The sequence below is a fragment of the Lethenteron reissneri genome, chromosome 22 (assembly GCF_015708825.2).
Source record: "Lethenteron reissneri isolate LAM-NWPU_2019-01 chromosome 22, ASM1570882v1, whole genome shotgun sequence".
NCBI classification, from domain to species: Eukaryota; Metazoa; Chordata; class Hyperoartia; order Petromyzontiformes; family Petromyzontidae; genus Lethenteron; species Lethenteron reissneri.
Window position 1 is genome coordinate 2,979,637 of NC_083800.1, and position 18,953 is coordinate 2,998,589.

Genomic DNA, 18,953 nt, shown 5'->3' on the forward strand with positions numbered 1-18,953 from the left:
GGTGGCCCTTGATGGCCTTTAGTGCGGCCCCCGACAATACACAACAAGTGAAAACACCGCCCGTCATTGTGCTGCCAAACCCCAATGGTTTCAAATGCGTGGTGGCCCTCACACTGATAATGTCTTATCGGAGAAAGTGGCCCCCTCTGAGAATGAGTGAAAAAACACTGCCTTAGAATCTCAGTGGTTGAGTGAACGGCTTGCAATTGCAAGGTTGCGAGTTTAAATCCTGACTGGGGGTTGACTTAGAACAAGTACTGTACCGCTTTGCGGATAGGTCAACAGTGGTCGTCCCATGGAAAAACTCGACCCCCACCATATCAATGTGGAATTTCCACCACTGGCTCTGCAGGGCTGTCAAAAATATGAGATGAGCACCCTATCAGTGACCAATTACCAAGGAATCACTTGAGGACTGTCCAGTACAGAACTTGGGATAACCACAGGGCTTGTATAAGGGCTTATAGCTGAGGTAGCCAGCAGATGGCAGTGCTGCGTAACATCCCATTCGATGCGCGGTTTGGATATGAGAATCAGATCTTTATACTGGTAGGAACCACCTGGTTCCACCAGCCCACAGGGGATTATTGTGTCCGTCCGTCCGTCGTGCATCCAAAAATAGGAGGGGTGGGACTGGGTGGAGAGGGGAGGGTGGGGTGGGGCTGGGTGGAGAGGGGAGGGTGGGGAGGGTGGGGAGGGGCTGGGTGGGAAGGGTGGGGCTGGGTGGGGAGGGGCTGGTCACCCCGTGGTGCCCTTATAAAACTCAACGTTTAACCTACTCACGCCGGCTTGTGCCCGCCCTCACAGTCGGGCATATTTGCGGAATACACCACGCCGTCGTTGACCCTGGCCATTGACCAAACAACCCGACGTTCCTACCAGCCCCCTCCGCAGGAATGTGTTTTATTTACAGGAGTGTCCCTTGCACCGGGATGTTTGTGCCACCGAAGAAAACCCACGCCCTTGAACGTCTGCACAAATGGGTTTGCATGACGGACACAATAATCCCCTGGGTACTAAGTGTTATTTTTTAATTGCTTATGCCTAAAAAGTATAGAAAATGGCTATTATTCCCCACAAACTTTGCTTTTTCAAAATACCACTGTCCTGGTCACAAAAGCAAAATGTGTGGGGAATAATAGCTATTGTATGTACTTTTGAGGCATAAGCAATTAGGAAATAACACTTACTACCCAGGAACAATTTTGTTTGTTTGTTACAAAGTGAAATCGCCCACAAGCTGACCGTGACGTCACTGCCGTACGAGTGACGTCGTGCCTCACGCGCAAGAGACGCGCCACTGTCTCCAAACCAGTGCAGTGACGTCACTGCTCCACAACCCCAATGTCAACGCTTCACTCAACATTGAGTGACGCAATCACTGCTCAACCGGATGCCGCGACGCCACTGCCGTACGAGTGACGTCATGCCTCACGCGCGAGAGACGCGCCACTCGTCTCCAAACTAGTGCAGTGACGTCACTGCTCCACAAGCCCCCAGCGTCGACAACGCTCCACAAAACACGAAGTGACGCAGTGACGTCACCGCCAGACGACAAGTGACGTCACTGCTCCACAAGCCCCCAGCGTCGACAACGCTCCACAAAACACGAAGTGACGCAGTGACGTCACCGCCAGACGACAAGTGACGTCACTGCTCCACAAGCCCCCAGCGTCGACAACGCTCCACAAAACACGAAGTGGCGCAGTGACGTCACCGCCAGACGACAAGTGACGTCACTGCTCCACAAGCCCCCAGCGTCGACAACGCTCCACAAAACACGAAGTGACGCAGTGACGTCACCGTCAGACGACAAGTGACGTCACTGCTCCACAAGCCACCAGCGTCGACAACGCTCCACAAAACACGAAGTGACGCAGTGACGTCACCGCCAGACGACAAGTGACGTCACTGCTCCACAAGCCCCCAGCGTCGACAACGCTCCACAAAACACGAAGTGACGCAGTGACGTCACCGTCAGACGACAAGTGACGTCACTGCTCCACAACCCCCCCCCCCCCAACGTCAAACGTCAACGCGCCACCAAAACGCAGAGTGACGCCATCCCTGCGCAACCGGTTCGCCGTAAACATCGTTCCGCGGCGTTCTCGATTTCTCCACGAGGGTTTCTTTGTTTCCCAACGACGACGCCGCCGCCGCCGCCACCACTGCCCCCCTCACCGCCACTGCCCCGACAAACCCCGAGCGGAACTGCCAAAAAGAAGCCGTGCAACTGACGGCTCCTCATAAGGGGGACAGGACTCGGCGTCGAGCGGTGAGCGGGACGCGCGGTGTTGTTTTGTTGTTTAACTTGTCGTCGAGGGCAACGAAGCCGCGGCTTCTCCTCGCTGCCGCCGCCGCCGTCGTCGATCTGCGCCTCTGTCGCTCGCAAAAGCGCGCGCGTTGGGGTCATTTTGTTTTAACGGTCGGCTTTAGATTTCGCAGCCCGCATAGGCGACCTCGTCTGGTTGTTGCGCTTCTCGTTGGCTGGGGGGCGTCACGTGGTGAGTCGCGCAGCCAATGGAACGCGGCGGGCGCGCGTCCGTGTTGTGAAATGTAATCGCGGTATCTTTATGATGTAGGGTGGGTGGGGGGAGACTTTGTGCGTGATGATTCAAATCTGGAGGTCGTCTCGTCACGCAGATTCTGGTGACTGTGGTTAATTGTTACCGATTAAAAACAAACAAACTACCTCACGTTACAGCGAAACGCAAGCTCGAATGATGTGTCAGCTTTAAGAGTAGGCTGGAGACGCCGATGCCATGTGCACGGGCCTGCTGGGTCCCGTCGAGTTCTGTGTAGTTGGGCCCCCAAGGCCCCCTGACATTGGCACGTGAACATTGTTGTTGTTGTTGACTTTTAAAAAACGATCGAGACCTTCACAACTCACCCCCCCCCCCCCCTCAGGCCCTGTACACAGCGAGTCGGCATTCGGGCGAGTCTTAACAACCTTACAGCAAAGTCCAGAAGCAGAGTCCGACTGCTATGAGCCTTAAGGCAACAATCGCAGGGCGCTGTCAGTCTGACTGCGTCTCAAAACACAATTGCCGAACGATAACGAAAGAGGTCTTAGACTTTTGATCAGGGCGGTAACAACAGAGCCACACGAATTGCACAGTTGCCTTTAGCCTCGTCACGAACGCACGCCAAGAATGGCCCATGGAGTAGTTGGAAGGTCTCTATATAACTTTATGGTATGGGGCGTGTGAGCGCAAACACGATACGCGTACGTTACCAGGTGATAATCAGGTTGCGATAAGAGTTATTTTACAAGGGACCATTGTCCGATACGTCAGCAGTTATATGTTATTCTTTTAAGGCCACGATGTTATGAACGAACGTGTTACACTTGTAATAAATAGCAAGTGTAACATAAGCCAAGGTGAAGCCTGGAAAAATATGAAAAACTCGGTTTTTTTGGATGAAGGACGCCACACAACATCAGTGTTGGTTGGCTAAGGAAGCTGGGGCCCAAGGCTGGTTCCGATATCGCTCTTCTATTTATCGAAAATGGCAATATGTTCATGAGCTAAATGCCCCAATGTCGAGGTCTCCTCCACGAGAGGGCTTCAGGGGAGAGTTTGTTTAGTTTTACTCTTCCTCCAATGACGGAGCGCAGACTTGTGTTTTTCTATATGGACCATGGTTTGGGTTGCAAGGCCACAGTCGCATCGTGACTCGTCTTTAATATTCCATTTTAAGGAGATGCGTGTTGATGTTGCGATGCTGTTGATGGTCACACCAGTGTCTAAGAATGTCAGAAAACGAGGTGTATGCGATGTTTGGGTTTAAAATTAGGTGTTTATTCTGGATCTCCGCATTGTTCCTCTCTGTTAGCCTGCATTCTCCATGGATCTGGGTGAGATTAAAGGATGTTGACAGTGTGCAATCCCAGACGGGAGATCGGGACTTGCGTCGGCAGCGAGGTACATTGTTAGAGCCTCGGTTGATGGTTGTCGTTGACAAGAACACGTGTAAAACGCCCCTTGCAGTTTGTATGTTTTTGAGGATATTTGGTGGCAGAATGTTTGACAGAACAGGACGGCAGAGGATTCCGGTTTTATGATGTGTTCTGGTTATGGTTGCGCATTGCGGTATTTCATTGTGCATCTAGCAGTTTTGTATACAAAATCCTGGGCCAGGCTTTGAAGACAATACTCTGGCCACTGAGTAGGTCAGTTTTAAGGTGGTGGTTCGCAGTACATTAGCTGAGGCTGCTGAATGAAGCCGGCGAGGAATCATCCCCAGTGAGGCGCTCGCATCTGGCTCCAATTCCAAATGGCTCACATGTTGAAGCCTAAACAGAGTGGGTTTCGGCAGATGCAACTCTCATGACATCATGTGGCGTCTGCACAACCGAACAATGTGCTTGTTAGGCGAAGCAAACCATGAGTCACCTCCTGAGATGCCCTGCGGCACCACAATGCACTCCTCAAGATTTGGCAATACCAACACCAGAAGCGGTCGCCTGTGCAGAATATTGGGAAAAGACTCTATAGGTTGGACCGGAGAGACGACGACGAAAAAGCTGAGGCTCCCCAGGTCTTTCGTGGCCGTTTCGGTCCCAGGGCGATTCTTGATTTGCTAATTTCACAGGTCTGTTTTACGTGAGGCTTGAGAAGGTCAGGCATTTCGACGTGATAAACCCTAGTTATCTTTGAGTGGGGTCATAGTGCACTGGGCTGTCATAGATGGACACATCAAGTGTGGCATCTGCTGAATAAGTGTTCAGGTGGAAACCACTTGTGGTTTTGGAACCGGTGTGACAGCTCTTGGGAAAGATTATGATATTGCCATGTGATTGAGGTGGAATTAATAATGGTATTTAGCACAGCCTGCATGTTTCCCATGTCATCCAAACTCCATCTGGTTAATTCTTAATCGCATTCAATAATTATTAGTTTCATCGTGGTCAGTGTGTGTCTCTTGTCTCTGAGCCACATGTTACTGATTCAGTGGTTTTATCTCCCAATTCTTCCCAGTAAAGCTGTGGAACATTTAATTATTAGACAATGGTGAAAATGTGCTTCATTTATAAAGAAGACAACGTGGATGTAAAGAAGCTGTTGCAAGGAATGGGACAATTTGTCAAAGTCCTTTGTCAATCTGCAGCTGGATGAAGACCTCCCCACGCCATGTCGGCCAGGGGGGTAGTTGATCGTACTCCACTGCGCTTTTTATTTTGGGTCTATTGAATTGGGGAGCACTGGGACCCTTTCAGAAAGTGCAGAAAATAACGCGATCTAACCCAAAAACGTTTATTATGAATAATATTGGTCGCGAAAGCCTATGTGTTAAGCTGATGTTAGCTGTGGTCAAGAAACAAACCCAGATCATGGGGTTCATACCAAACCCACGGTGCCAATAACAAACCTTCAAAATATCTATAGACTCGAACTAAATAACGAAACAAAGATTTAACTAAATAACGTGCCCCTCATGGCACAAACATGCCTTAATTATTCGCATTCTCAGGGTAAATGTTTAGATTCCATAACCTCACAAAATAATAATTAGCTTCTTTGTGGACAATATATAAATACAAATAATATGACAAAAGGTCTTCTGGTTTACAGGAAATTAAAAAAATGCTTTTATTTGTTATGTGGAGGGACATATATATGAAGGTGATACATTGATTAGTTATTTAGAATTCTGACAATGTTTTTTGTCTTTCCCAAAACAACACTTAATCCTTTATAATCCTCTGATGTAAATGTTTGATGTGAAATGTCATATTGACATTTGTACACCCTGTGATGGTATTTGTACGTGCACATTTAAACACCTGAATACGCTGTTGAGTGTGAATCTCATTAGATCTTGAAAGCTTAGTCGTTTTAGACCTGAATAGCATTGAGATAGGTGACCATGCACAATATATTGTTTTGGACTTTGCGGCTATGTGATGAGCACCAGATGGCATGCAGCAAAATCCATTTTTGAATTGCACTTCTATGCTCCCAGCCTTCACCAACCCACACTCACTAGCGTGGTTATATTAAGGTCAAAATAACCCCTACGGCCTGCATGGTGTGGAGAGGCCCTCGTCCACGAGTGGATTCACATGTGCACCTGTAAACATTATTGGGTGTGGACATGGAATGACCTGGAATGACCTGGAATGAGCGATTACCTAGTATTGGTAAAAGTTAAATACGTACTTGGAAGTGGATGGTAATGCAGCTTTAAAAGTTAATTACAGGGCATTGGTGGGTCTGGTCATGGAAAATAGTTGTCAGCGTCGTGTGCAATAACGGAATACCAAACCCTGCCTGCTGGGCATGTTTTCTGCACGACGTCTGCTGCCGGGTTTAACAGTGGACTCTGCCCTCCCCGGGAGCCCAAGTGTGAGGTCATCATTCCAGAGGGACGTGCAACATAGGTCTCTATCTGTGGATGTGTAGGTTGGCAGTTGTCGTAAACAAATCATAATAAAACCTATAGATGGAAAGCTCTACTGTTAAAACAAATTATGTAATGTGCATTTTATTAGTGTTGTTTTCAAAGTTTTTCATGTAAGCCGTATCAGTAAAATGTGCCATACCTTGACACATATTTTTCATTTGTATACTCGTTTTCATTTTTAGGTTCTTCTGAAGTCCACTGTCTCGTGTATTTTGGAAAGCAGGCGGCTTTGTGCTATCGGGTGGGGAATTTAACGTGTGCTCATCCAGTAATGCACCTTTTTCAAGTACGTAGTGCAGCCTAGGGTAATACGAATGACGAGCACATTTTAAAATATAATTTGGGTGTGACAAGACGGGCTTTTACAAAACGTGAAAACATCACAGGTTGTGGTTACGTTAGGCTTATTTTTTAAATACAATTAAAATGTGCCGTAAAATTGAGTCCATCTTGAGAACAGTTTTGTGCCGTACTTTGTTTTTCTGGACGAAGCTGTTGACTGCCCAACACGTATCATGGGCTCTCTGGTTGGTGGCACATTCAGCACCAATGACTGCCAAGTCCATATGGCGAAATCAATATCTCATGAGTTCTTTGCAGTGAAATCTGCTTGCTTTTAATTTTGGTGTGTGCAAAGCGATTGCAGTGGGTCTGTACAGTTTGCATGCTGGACTTAATCTTTTAATATTGCAGAGGGAATGTGCTCGTATAGTTAGGGTTTTGTGTATACATAGGGGTGCACTGAACACTCAGACCCCCGCGTATTAGATTATGATTGTGTTGCATTGGTCTTAGTTCTATATTGTTAGCCACTAAACGGATATTCACAATGTTGTATGTATACCAATTGACATCTTAAATGGGATAAAAATTGAATATACATTTTCAACCAAAAACATTTCATCATGTGTATGGATGTGTTTTCCATACAGTGAAGGGTGAAAAAAAGACTTAAATCTTAATGACATACTGTCCTACCAAAATTTCACAATATTGTGGGGACATCTGCACCTGCATGAAAAACAACACCTGTCATGGTTGCTTTAATTGCTTCCCCCCACCCTACCCTTTATAACCATCGAGGCAGTATTGTTGAATAGGTGCTTTTTGAAGTGAAAGTACTGGACTGTGGTGTAATGGATGGTAGCTGACTAATTAAAACGGCACCAGCTTGCGGGACATTACAGGGGGGGGAAATCGCGTTGTAAATTATGAACACGTGATTGTGGCACTCTAAGGGCACAGTGGGCCCTGCTTTTGAAGCTCGTGTCGTGGAACATTTTCTGCCGGAAAGCAGCGTATGCCCTCCAAATGGATACATGAGTTCCTGGGCTTCGGCTTGCTCTTTATCTGGCGTTTCAAGGCATGGATGCAATTTCAAAATAAACCACTCGCGTGGCTGAACGTGGAGTCTCACAAACAGCAGAAGTCTTTCCTCTATATTAAACAATGGGAGTACGATGTTGCATAACTCAGGATTACACAATAAATGTTCATGATGTTTAAATATGTCAAAGGCCGGCGCTGTACTGTATTGGTCTCATTACATTGCTTGTTCAGTTGATTCACGCAAGCAAAATCGCTGTGCTCCCCCTGTTTGCAATTTCAATTAACAGATAAAGAACTGCTGAAAAACATGTCTACGTGCAACGAGAAGATGAACCTGCCAGATTTCTCGCACAGCATCGACGCTGCCAACATTAAAAAGTATCGGCGAGAGGCAAATCACAGGTACGGCATGGTGTAATTGCATATCCGCAAACCCAGGAGCTCTCCTTGTCTGGTCCTCTGCTAATGGCAGGTCTGTGGCTGAAGCTTCATCCTGTCCGATATTGCGCTTTGTTCTTCATTTCATGGTATGAACCCCTTTCCTTTAAGACTGTATCTCACATAGCGAGAAGTGCTTTTTGTGTTCAGTTAGTTCCCCCCCCCCCCCCCGCTGCACCTCCAATTAGCACGGTTGGCTACGTACGGTGCGAAAGAAGTTCAACATACACACTTGTCATCAAGCAGCTTTATTTTTGTGCCTCTTGGCCTCTTTCCCAACATCCTTCCAGAACTTCCTTAATATCACTTTTACCTCTGACAATCTGCTTAACACACATCTTTTGACCCTTCTGGGTTGTTCTACTTAGACCTCTCGCCCTGTGAACCTCCATACGAACGCAACCCAAGTGAATGTACGCCGCACCTGGTTTTAAAACTCGTACAATTAATGCTTGGTGTGATTAAAGCTTAAAACAGTCAATGTATGGTGGTGTTTTAATTTACAATGTATCACCTTCGTCATAATCATCTTTGCGGTGTGTATATCTCGATGCACAACCTCCAGAAACACGTTGACAGATGTACATGTCGTTAACGATTGATGCGAATTCCAAGACAAAAACATGCATAGAATGTTAAAACCACTAGGTTTTCTGAGCCAGTACAATGATCTATATTTGTTTGTGTGTTAGGCCGTGTAGCAATTTTATATAATTGCAATAAGAATGTAATTTAATCTTAAGTAAATTACAAAAAAAGCTGAGGTTGCATTCACATGTTTAATATCAGCTTCTGCTAATATTGTTCATGTAAATAAACATTGAAGAGGCACAATCACTGTACTTGTTGGAGCAGCACTTCTAAAGTCATGCCAACGTAGTTTGAAGCATATTAGTTTAAACGTTAGACCCCGGCTTCACCGAGCGATTTTCAGCGTGAAGCCGGCGTGAATGTGTACGTGACTAAATCTGTCCAGGCTCAACCGGAGCCTTTGTTTTTCACGTGGTCAGGGGGTCACACATGTGTTTGGCTAACAAGGGTCAGTTGATGCCACGAGAATGGAAGAGAAAAATGGTGTGTTTATGGTTCATTTGCAGTATTGCTCACGGTTTTCGCTCGGAGAAACTCGACAGGAATGCAGGTCATGAAGAGAGTTGTGTTTTCTTTTTAAACGCATCAGGATAGCAGTCGCCTTCTCACCCTGTGTCGCATAGCTGCGGTAAGGAATTCTGCAACGAGCCGTTAAAACACTTGGAATGCTGGCTGCAGAGTGAACTCTTTGGATTTTAGTTGCCTAGTGGTTGAGCATCTTTTAGCACTGAACAGTGTTTTCATAGTTGCATGCTTTTTTTTTGTCTTCCTAATTTCACCCCAATTCAGCCATCGGCGTCATGTCATTAGACGAAGAATCCATTCGGAACTCACTCAGAGCGGTGCAACCCACCATGTTAGACAACGGTCCATGGATGCAGATGTGACGGGGGCACTTTTGAAATCGCTTCTTCACGTTACCTCTGATCTACAATTTCCTGCCTGCCCTGCTACTAAGTATGATAGTCAAATAAAAAACTCGTATTTTTAAGTTCTCAGCCGTGGATTTCATCCAAATTAATTGCAGAGCCAAGTTTAATGCGATGGTTGTTTGTGTGCAGTCGTTGGGGACTGAGCATAGACCACCAACTCGCTTCCCTAGAGATCCCGGAATCAACCCCAAGAATCTCAGCAGTGCCAGCTTGGCAATCTTGATTTCTGAGTCGCCTGGTTACATAATCTATTCTGCATTAAGAAAAAAAATATCTGTTTATGACTGCACACATACTATTCTATTGGGTTGAGTACATTTGTGTATTTTTACTCGACTGTGATGACTGGGCATCCTGGTGTATGTGGAAGGCTACTGCCAATAGCTCTAGGTAATCTAGTGGCAATTGTTTAACAAGATGCAGCTTGCAGATGAGACTCAGAAAGTCAAGTTCGGTCTACAGTTTGCCTGTGTAAACAAATGCTGCTGGGAATTGTCCAAATGGCTCGGAGTATTTTATGGACTTCACCTTGTCTCTATGTTCTGGTAGTTAAACCGGTTTTTGTGTGTTGCTTTATTATTTATGACTCACAATCCACAAAGCCATCACCGAGTACATTTTTATATGCCACAATGTGGTTTCACCATCTCGCCCTGTTGAAGTGTGGTCAAATAACCCTCGTGACTTGCACAGCGCGGGGGAGGCTTCCAGCAAGCAGCGAATTGACAAAGGATTTACATGTATTGTTATCATGTGTACTTCTTTCGCACCGTACGTAGCCAACTGTGCTAATCGGAGGTGCGGATGGGGGGGGGGGAAGGACAGCAAACTAAACACAAATCGTTGATTCCATATCATTGGAAGGGAATTCGATATGAACAGTGTTTTCCCCTCCACCGAACTGGAATAGGAGACGTGCAAAAGAGGACCAAAATGGGAGAGAGAGAGAGGGCCTTGTGTGCGTGCACGTCTGGAAGAGTCGGATGTATCTGATCTTTACGGTATCAGCCGTTCTATTAATAGTTTTTGATCGTGCATCCTCTCGATTTTCGAGGTGACATCAGCTTTCCTACAAATCCACTAATGCTTGTGCGGAGGAGCACACGAGCGCTCTGAATATTTCTTTTGAGCCCCATGCAGCTGTTGTCAACTCAGTGGTGCCGTAGTCTTAGGTTTCGGATAATATGACCAGATAATCTGTTTTTAGATGTGTAAAAGAGCACCCTTTGTTCCAGGGAATTTAACATTTGTTTATTAGCTATTGGTCATGTTATGAAGAGATTTGTTGCACAGATGCCTAGCATCTTAATTGTGCGATTTCAAGTTTTGAACGCTCCGCCCATTACACGTACGTCATAAGGAGGGCATTTTGGCACACGATGGGTCGTACCCCATTTCACGTTGACTCCGGTATCACTTGCTTTCAAGAGTCCCTACGTGTTTTCTCGGGCTGGATCGCAGCACAAGCTGTACAGTGGCATAGTGCGCATGCAAAAGCCCCAGGTAATGGTGCAGCCCTGAAATAACTTGCTTCCACTGCCGCTTACAGAAAGGCCTCCAATAGTTCAAGTTCATTTATTAGGTATAGCCCTGTGAGCCATTCGCCTCTTGAATCGGGTGCAACCGCAACAAATAAAAACTAAAACATGAACAAGAAAACATCTTAAAGTGACTATGTACAAACAGAAAATCCAAGAAAAGACAGCAAAATATTACAGAAAAAGCACCGTACACCAACGCTGTGTGCAAAAATCCCAGTGGGATGCAAGTCAAACAACAACAACCACAAGACTTCTTAGATTAAGGCCATCAGTCTAACTCCGTACTACAATAGAGGAAGCTGTAGAGAGAGTGCCCCTGGAGGTGGTATTTGGCCTACTCTTCCACGCCGGCCAGGCATCTTGGAAGAGGTGGAGTATCCACACTTTACCCCGCCACACGCGACCTTCAGATAGACTCACGGTGATGTACCTATTTGTACTGCTGGGTGGATGCAAATTGACGACGTCCAGATTGCAAGTCCATCGTGCTGACCTCTCGGTAGGATCCTCAGTGTTTTCGTACAGTAAATAAACGAGCTCTACATTCAAACATTTATTCCTGTCACTTTATTGAAAATGTTAGAATCTCTTTTCGGCATGACAGTACAGCCCCCCATTAGAAATTCTGCAAGTCTGAAGTCCAAAGCCGGGCTTTGCTGGATTTGGTTTCGCTGCACACAAAACAGCTGGCTTCCCTCCAGGTGCTGAAAGTTGCAGGCATCTCGTGTCTCTGCTGTGATTAATTACGTGCGGATTTTCATGAAATCTGTAGGGCAAGGCTGTGCTTGCTGGAAAACCAGCTTGGGCATGGGCTTATGTTGAGCCTCAGGAGATATTAATGCACCAAAATCTAGGCTTGTGATGCAGTGTGATGAAACAATGAATTCAGCTCAATGTTAAGTCATTCAATTGGCTACTGTGTCAGTCAAAGAAATACATGTTTCTGTGACGGAAACATGTCTTTTTTAAAGTTACATTCCAACAGGTTTGTATACCCCGACTGTGACTTAATGTTTGTTGTAGTTTCATTACATCCCGGTTCCCCTTTGTACATTTTAATGATGGAATGTCTTAGAATGCAATGTATGTACGTGTATGTTGAACTTATTTCGCACCGTACGTAGCCAACCGTGCGCATCGTAGTAATTGCGTGTGTTCTACTTTGGGTGCCGTAAAACATGAGCTGTCAATTATATACGGAGTGATGTCACTAACTTAGACTAATGGAATGCCCATTTATTCAGGAAAGGGCTCACGAGTCGCAGAACTTTAAGGCGGGTCCTGCATTTGGATGTTTGCCAATTTCATTAATGAGTGTTTGGCACATGGGTGGATACTGAGGTACCAGGAGAAAACTCCATACACACAAGGGGATAGCACTCAACGCTCCGCACAGATAGATTTAAAACTCCTGACCACCTAATTGGACCTTGTGGATTATCCTGACTGGACAAGCCGCCACGGTGGAGTCGTATTTAAAAGCTTAAAATGATTCGTGCATGACTTAACAGAATTTGGTAGGAAACAGTATGGGAAACATTCTGCACTGATCATGTTCATTTTAAAATAACTTTACACTGGTCAAGTAAAAAAAAGAATTTTCCAATGCTGAATGCCATGTGAAAGTTGGAGGCGTTTGTAATGAATACGGACAGTGATGGGCATGGCACACACACGTGCCAGAGTGGCTCGGGCACTTCTGCGGACAATGGCGTGAGACTTCTGTGGTGACATAGTGCACATTCTGTGGGTGGTAAATAATGGAATAATATGTTTTGAGACTGGCTGTGCAAGATTGAATTTGCTGTCCTTGTTTCTTGATGAGCTCACGCGATTTGGCAATGTGCTGTGTGTAACTAATTGGTTCATTTGCAACCATATTTCATCATGTGTATCTCCCAAGTGATGTTAGGACCCATTAAGTAGCAAGTACTGCCAAAACAATAACTTTTCATGGTAGGATGTGTTAATTAAGAAGTGGTAATTATTCATGGATATTTAGATATATATTTACCAATAAATTATTAATCAAAGTATGAAAGCTAAATAGCTTGGAGTTTTTTTCCGTAATCCAAACACAATAGGCACCTTTATCCAATTGTTCGCTCTACCATAAAATGCTGGAATACGTTTGTTAGGTGTAGTCACGTAAATTTTAATCCTATATGGAGGAAATTACATTGTGCACCTTGGTGAGAAATAAATACAGTGGTAGTGCACATACAAATGTTGATGACATAGTTGTGTGTCTGACGCTTGTGATATTACTGGAATGTAATTAGCCGCTGCAAAAAGCAAGCATGGCCACACTCATTTGTGTGTTCTAGATGTGTATGTAAATCTGAATGCAGCACAACATTAGCTGCATAAAAATGGTTTACTTGGAGGTCCTATGTCAGTGGGAAATAACTTTTATTACAAACTGATGGCCGCCTCATCCCCAAACTATTTAAAATGCTATTTGAATTCAGCATAGTACGATCTGTCGCCAAGTGTTAATTTTAATGGCCTCTTTACCACTGAAAGAAGGACTGTTTGTGGTTGTACTTGACGACAACCGCCAACACGCAGATTTAGTGACCAGGCACCCTGAAACGTTCAAGCTTCATTATGCCAGCAATGTGACAGAATACTTTCCATTGGCGGGGAGCAGGAGTCCTCTCTGGAGTAGCGGTTGTAATGTGTGTGCCCTTCACCGAGGTTTTGTGTGGTACTTGGCTCAGGGCAGCGAGCCCACGGGGGGGGGGGGGGGGGTGGGGGCTGGGTCATCGTGTGAGCCAGGGTTCTGCGCCATTTCGTTTTGGAGCGCCATCGTTCTCAGGGTTGACTGCAGCCGTAAACAGCGACACTGCTGTGGGAGGGGAAGGGTGCGATGGCCTTCTTTGCTCTAGTTTCATGGTTTGAACCCCACAGCCCAGATCGTTGATATATTCCAGCATCTGCTGCACCGTGAACGTTTAGGAGCCAGAATGTATTGGTGGCTGTTTTCGGCTAACTTCGGATCAAATCCATACAGCTTGACATCACTTACATGATTAATTATGTAACTTTGTATGTTGGACTTCTTTTTCACCATACGTACCCAACCGTGCTAGTCGGAGGTGCGGATGTAAACAATGATTGCTCGTTTCTGTTCGTCGAGGTCTTTTATATATATATAAATATATTTTGCTTGTAATCGCCTGATTCATCTAGACATTTTTGTTACATTAGGTTTTGGAGATGTCATCAGCATGTTTGTCAGCAGAAGGGCAGCTCTCTGGTTTGCGGTGTATTTAGACAAATGCAGCCCGTGAAGGGATGCGTGACACGATCAACTTGAATTGTGCCCGCAATGGAACTGCTTTAAAATCATTCTTCATTGATTGGCGTTGGGTGTTGGGGCTAATTTGGGCATGTATTGCATGCTTTTTCCTACAGTGATTGTAGTCTTCTGTTACATCTGTAAATGCATAGGAAGGAGTGACTCGTTTTCCATGGCATTTTAAATTTTTTACCATCATTCTTAAAAACATTGCATCTATGCTATGTATTTATACCATGTATTGTGTGTGCACTCTATAATTTGGCTGCGAAATGTATCCCAGAGTCCACAGTAATTTATAGGTGCTAAAATTATTTTCAAGAACTATGATCAGAATTGTTTTGCGCCATAGCTGCCATGGTGACGCTAAGATATTTTTTTAGCCACCCGTTCATTGGCCCAGTGGCCTCTGTTTATCTTTTATCATAGCCTTCCTTGGATTACTGCATAAAAAAAAATGCCTGTTCTATTACTGACCATGAAACCCAAGCACATGCAATGCCGTGCACAGAATCCCAACTGTGTTGGAACAACATCGGCCTCCGCACGATTTCCATGGACGGTGAATGATAATGCATTTTGGGGGGGGGGGGGGGGTAAGAGGAAAGTGAGAGAAAAAATCTCACATCACAGTGGCAACTCTCCATTAATTTTTTTTATTGTAGGAACCTTAGCAGGCGCGTGGACTGCAATTCGATTTGTTGTGCAGTTTGTGAGCCCCCCCCCCACGCTCTATTGCCATGCCAAATTGTCGCTCACCGTTGGCTTGCAATGTTGGAGGTCGGTAAGACAAACCTGGCGTCCTGTCAGCAAGCCGTATTTTTTAACATTAACGTTTGAGAGTCGGGTGCTGCTATGGATGCCTCTTGACATTCAATGCTCATGTTGTCCACGGATTTACCAACCCAGCACTACGTTATGGGAATTGTGGATCTTTTAGTATTGACAGCAGGCATGAATAAATGTAAGTTTTGGACTTGATTACCCTTGAGGATTATTTGTTCTCGTCTTATGTCACCGTACAGTTACTTTGCTTAAATATAGAAAACAACCAAATATGGGACTGTTGGTTTTATTTCGAGTTGGTGGCAAGTCTCCTCGGGTATTCGTAGCATGGCTCTGACCAGCGTTACGTTACGATATTGGCTGTGAAGAGCACTTCTGACAGTCTGCACGAGCCTTGCCGATCTTGCGCAAATGCTATAGGTGTTGTTTTCACACTCCCTTGGTGGGTATATTATTACGTATATCACTGGTTAAAAAAATATATACGGGTGTGAACAGTAACGCAGTGGTTTGCACACTGTACAATAAACCTGGTCCACCTGAGTTCGATTCCCGGCAAGTGGTATATCCACCGATCCTCGGTCCTGCTACCTTCAACCCACATGAACCAGTGTGGTGAAGTATGGTCAATCAAGCTCCCATTGTTGGCATGGCAGGGGACAAGTTTTCATCCACCAGTAGATTGATAATGGCCAGTCCATTATCTATTTTGATTATTTTGAAAAACGTGCTTAATTATTCATGTTTTTATATTTAAAATAACAATCGTACTTGTTACCCTACATGAATATACTTGATGTAGATGAAAAGCACATCGGGTGATGAGAGTGGATGAACATAGAAGCACCAGGGCAGAGATGGAGAGGCAGGGCTCGAAAGAGGTGGTTCACATTGGTGAGCCAGGATAATCAGGACTGTTGTGTGTGGATCGGAGATGGTCCAGGATGAGATTGAGTGCAAAGGGAGGACCCAGAAGGTTCCTCGTGGCAAAAATGCCAGAGAGAAGAAGATCTATTTAAACACCGTGAATGTCTTGTATAATTACATGCGTAAAATAGCTTGCCTCGCGTTGCAAACTGTACATTTGGTCATGTTTTGGTCGCGTTTACTGGCCGCCTTTGGGAGGAATGCCAAATTGTTGTTTAGTACGAAAAGTTTGTTCTGATTTTCAGAACATGCCAATCATCTCAATGTGTCCAGGCAGTTCAGTACTTGCTTAAGGGGGGTACGCTCTCCCCCTCCCCTACACAACACTGGCTCATTCACGAGGAGCCACGTGGTGAGGCTGATATTCTCCGTCTGCCACGCCTGCCTAGTTTCAGTCGAGGTTTGTAGGCATCATTCCCGAAGCTCTCTCTAACCTTGCCCTTTGACCTGGTCACTCACTTGATTGTGAAATTGCCAGATTACAAACGGCTATGTATTTTGGTGAACTGTTCTCCAGGAAGGCGTTTTTTTTGTGTGCGCGCTCGAGTGCAGTTCAAATGTTTGTCCCTTCAAAATATGACCATCACTGCCTGGTCTGCCTGTCGACAAATAAGAGGTGAAGCATTTGTACCGTGGACTTTTTTTTTTGCCCTCCCCCAATCATATATCATTCAATTAATCCAGATACAACGGGTGAACAATACACACGGATTGACATGCAACATGTTATGATTTGAAAAATAAAATCCATTTGGATGGAACCCTTGCAACTAGCAGTGTATATAACACCTTGTCAGATAATGAACCCAGAAGATGGTGTCGCTTAATTAAGTAAATTAATTCGGACTCCATTCAAACTCGAGGTACACTTCTTAAATGCCATGCAAAGACTATCACTCAGCCGTTGTACCTAGATTTATTGAGTGAAACGTCAGCAGTTCATTGCAGCTGGGAACCTGCTTTAATCATTTACATGCTATGCAGAAGGTCCATCGCCCAAAATGTCACCTATTTTATATTATTCCTTTTAAAGCGGTGTTATTGATGAATGTGTTTTTGGTTATTAGTGTTTTGTTCCACTTCCAATTCCGTACAGTATTATACCTTTGTTATTCACGAGGGATATGTCCCGGAGATGCTCGTGATGAGCAAATTTCGAGTATAATGATAGTGGCCTACGAAACTTATCTTTTGAATGAATTACCTTAAATAAGCTATGAAATACTTGCTCGCGTATTGTACGCGCATGGAGGCAACGTCTGCACTTGTTTCTAAAGCTTATAGAAGTTTTATCTCGTAAGCGCAACGTCTGCAGATGCTGATCAAACTTCGAGCAGTTCTCTATCTCTGCTTTCTCTTTCTCGTAACTTTCGCTCTCATCACTTTATCTCATCACTTTATCGCATCGCATTCTCTCTCTCTCTCGATGCAGTCATGTAATGTTCCAGATGCGATTCGCGGAAAAGCTAAATCTTAGATAACAAGTTCGTGAATAACGATGGAATACTGTATCACCAAATGCTTTTTTTTTGCTCTAATCATGGGTTGCCTCTTGGGCCCAGAATCAAACCCAGGATTTCAGTAGTCCTGACCCCTGAGCAAGCTGACCACCACGGCATTGTGAGACAAAAAAATTGTTCAACAAAATAACACGCATTTTCTTCGTTCTCGAGATACATAGGCATTGATAACACATTTGGTCAGTGCAGTGCACATTTTTTTTTGCCATTACAGACAATTTTAGCAAATTTTCATGTTTCATAAGTTAATGATTCTCACTACTCGGTAACCAATTCCACATAATGTCCTGAGGCTCATTGTTTGCTCTTATTGGGATAGTATGTGATTTAGATAGTGCTTTATCGATTTTCTTTTTTATAATCCAAACCAAATGAGCACGTTCAGTATCGGCTGAAAATGTCGAAACCTCACTGGTGGGTTGTGGAACTGCAACATATTTGGTCTGGCAAGGCACGTTTCAGTACCCCTCCAATTGCTGTGTTTCCACAACCACTGGGAAAGCAGACTCCAGCTGTGCTGGGCCATTCGGAGAATGGCTCCATGTGGCTGTTTTCCTGTCCCATCACTTCAAGAGACCCACAACTCTGTGGGGACTTGGCCCTTCTCACTCTTTCGCCTCCACAGCCAGAGGGAAGCTTTCATGTTTGTTTTTTAAACGAGGTTTAATGTTTATTCCCATCGTCAGCAGCAGCCACGCTCTTATCCGCTGGTGGATGAACGCTTCTCCAATCTGTCTCTGTTTCTCATGGCCTTGCAATGTAATAATCGATATAGCCCCTGCACATTAGCTGATTGATATATACTTTGGCTATGTAATCTTTGCTGAACAATAATCTATCTTTTTAAATGTTCATATTTGTTGTTTAATTTTCCCTATAGGGGAAACTAGTAATTTTGATTACTCGGACGGATATGCATTTCTTTTTGCTGTGTCTCTATCTGCTCCACAGCCACAATAGCGAACCCCCATAATCTAGATATCCATTCTGGTACCTAATATGTCTCCGGCCAAAGTAGCACGTTTTAGAGAGACATGAAGACACATCTGGTGCCGGTGAGCAAACTGTGAATATTTGTACAAACCTTTTATGCATTTATAGAGGTTTGTACAAATATTTCTCAAGTTTTCACGTGAAACGGTTGTTGGTTTTTTTGCTCGGTTTTCTAATTACTTTG

The 18,953-nt window shown here is 44.8% G+C and overlaps 1 protein-coding gene across 4 annotated transcripts in view; it reads left to right on the forward strand.

Moving 5' to 3' along the window:
* Window positions 1–2,019: 2,019 nt before the first annotated feature.
* LOC133345517 (cytosolic purine 5'-nucleotidase-like) overlaps window positions 2,020–18,953 on the forward strand; it is a 47,081-nt gene continuing 30,147 nt past the window's right edge. For 3 of the 4 annotated variants that reach the window (XR_009755448.1, XM_061556333.1, XM_061556334.1), the window contains exons 1-3: window positions 2,020–2,275; window positions 8,025–8,139; window positions 9,556–9,723. Coding sequence is in view for 3 of the 4 variants with exons in the window: in XM_061556333.1 (XP_061412317.1) it covers window positions 8,045–8,139; window positions 9,556–9,723 (263 nt within the window). In the remaining variant the exon portion in view is untranslated. The remainder of the gene's footprint in view (window positions 2,276–8,024; window positions 8,140–9,555; window positions 9,724–18,953) is intronic. The other variant, XM_061556337.1, reaches the window with a different exon arrangement.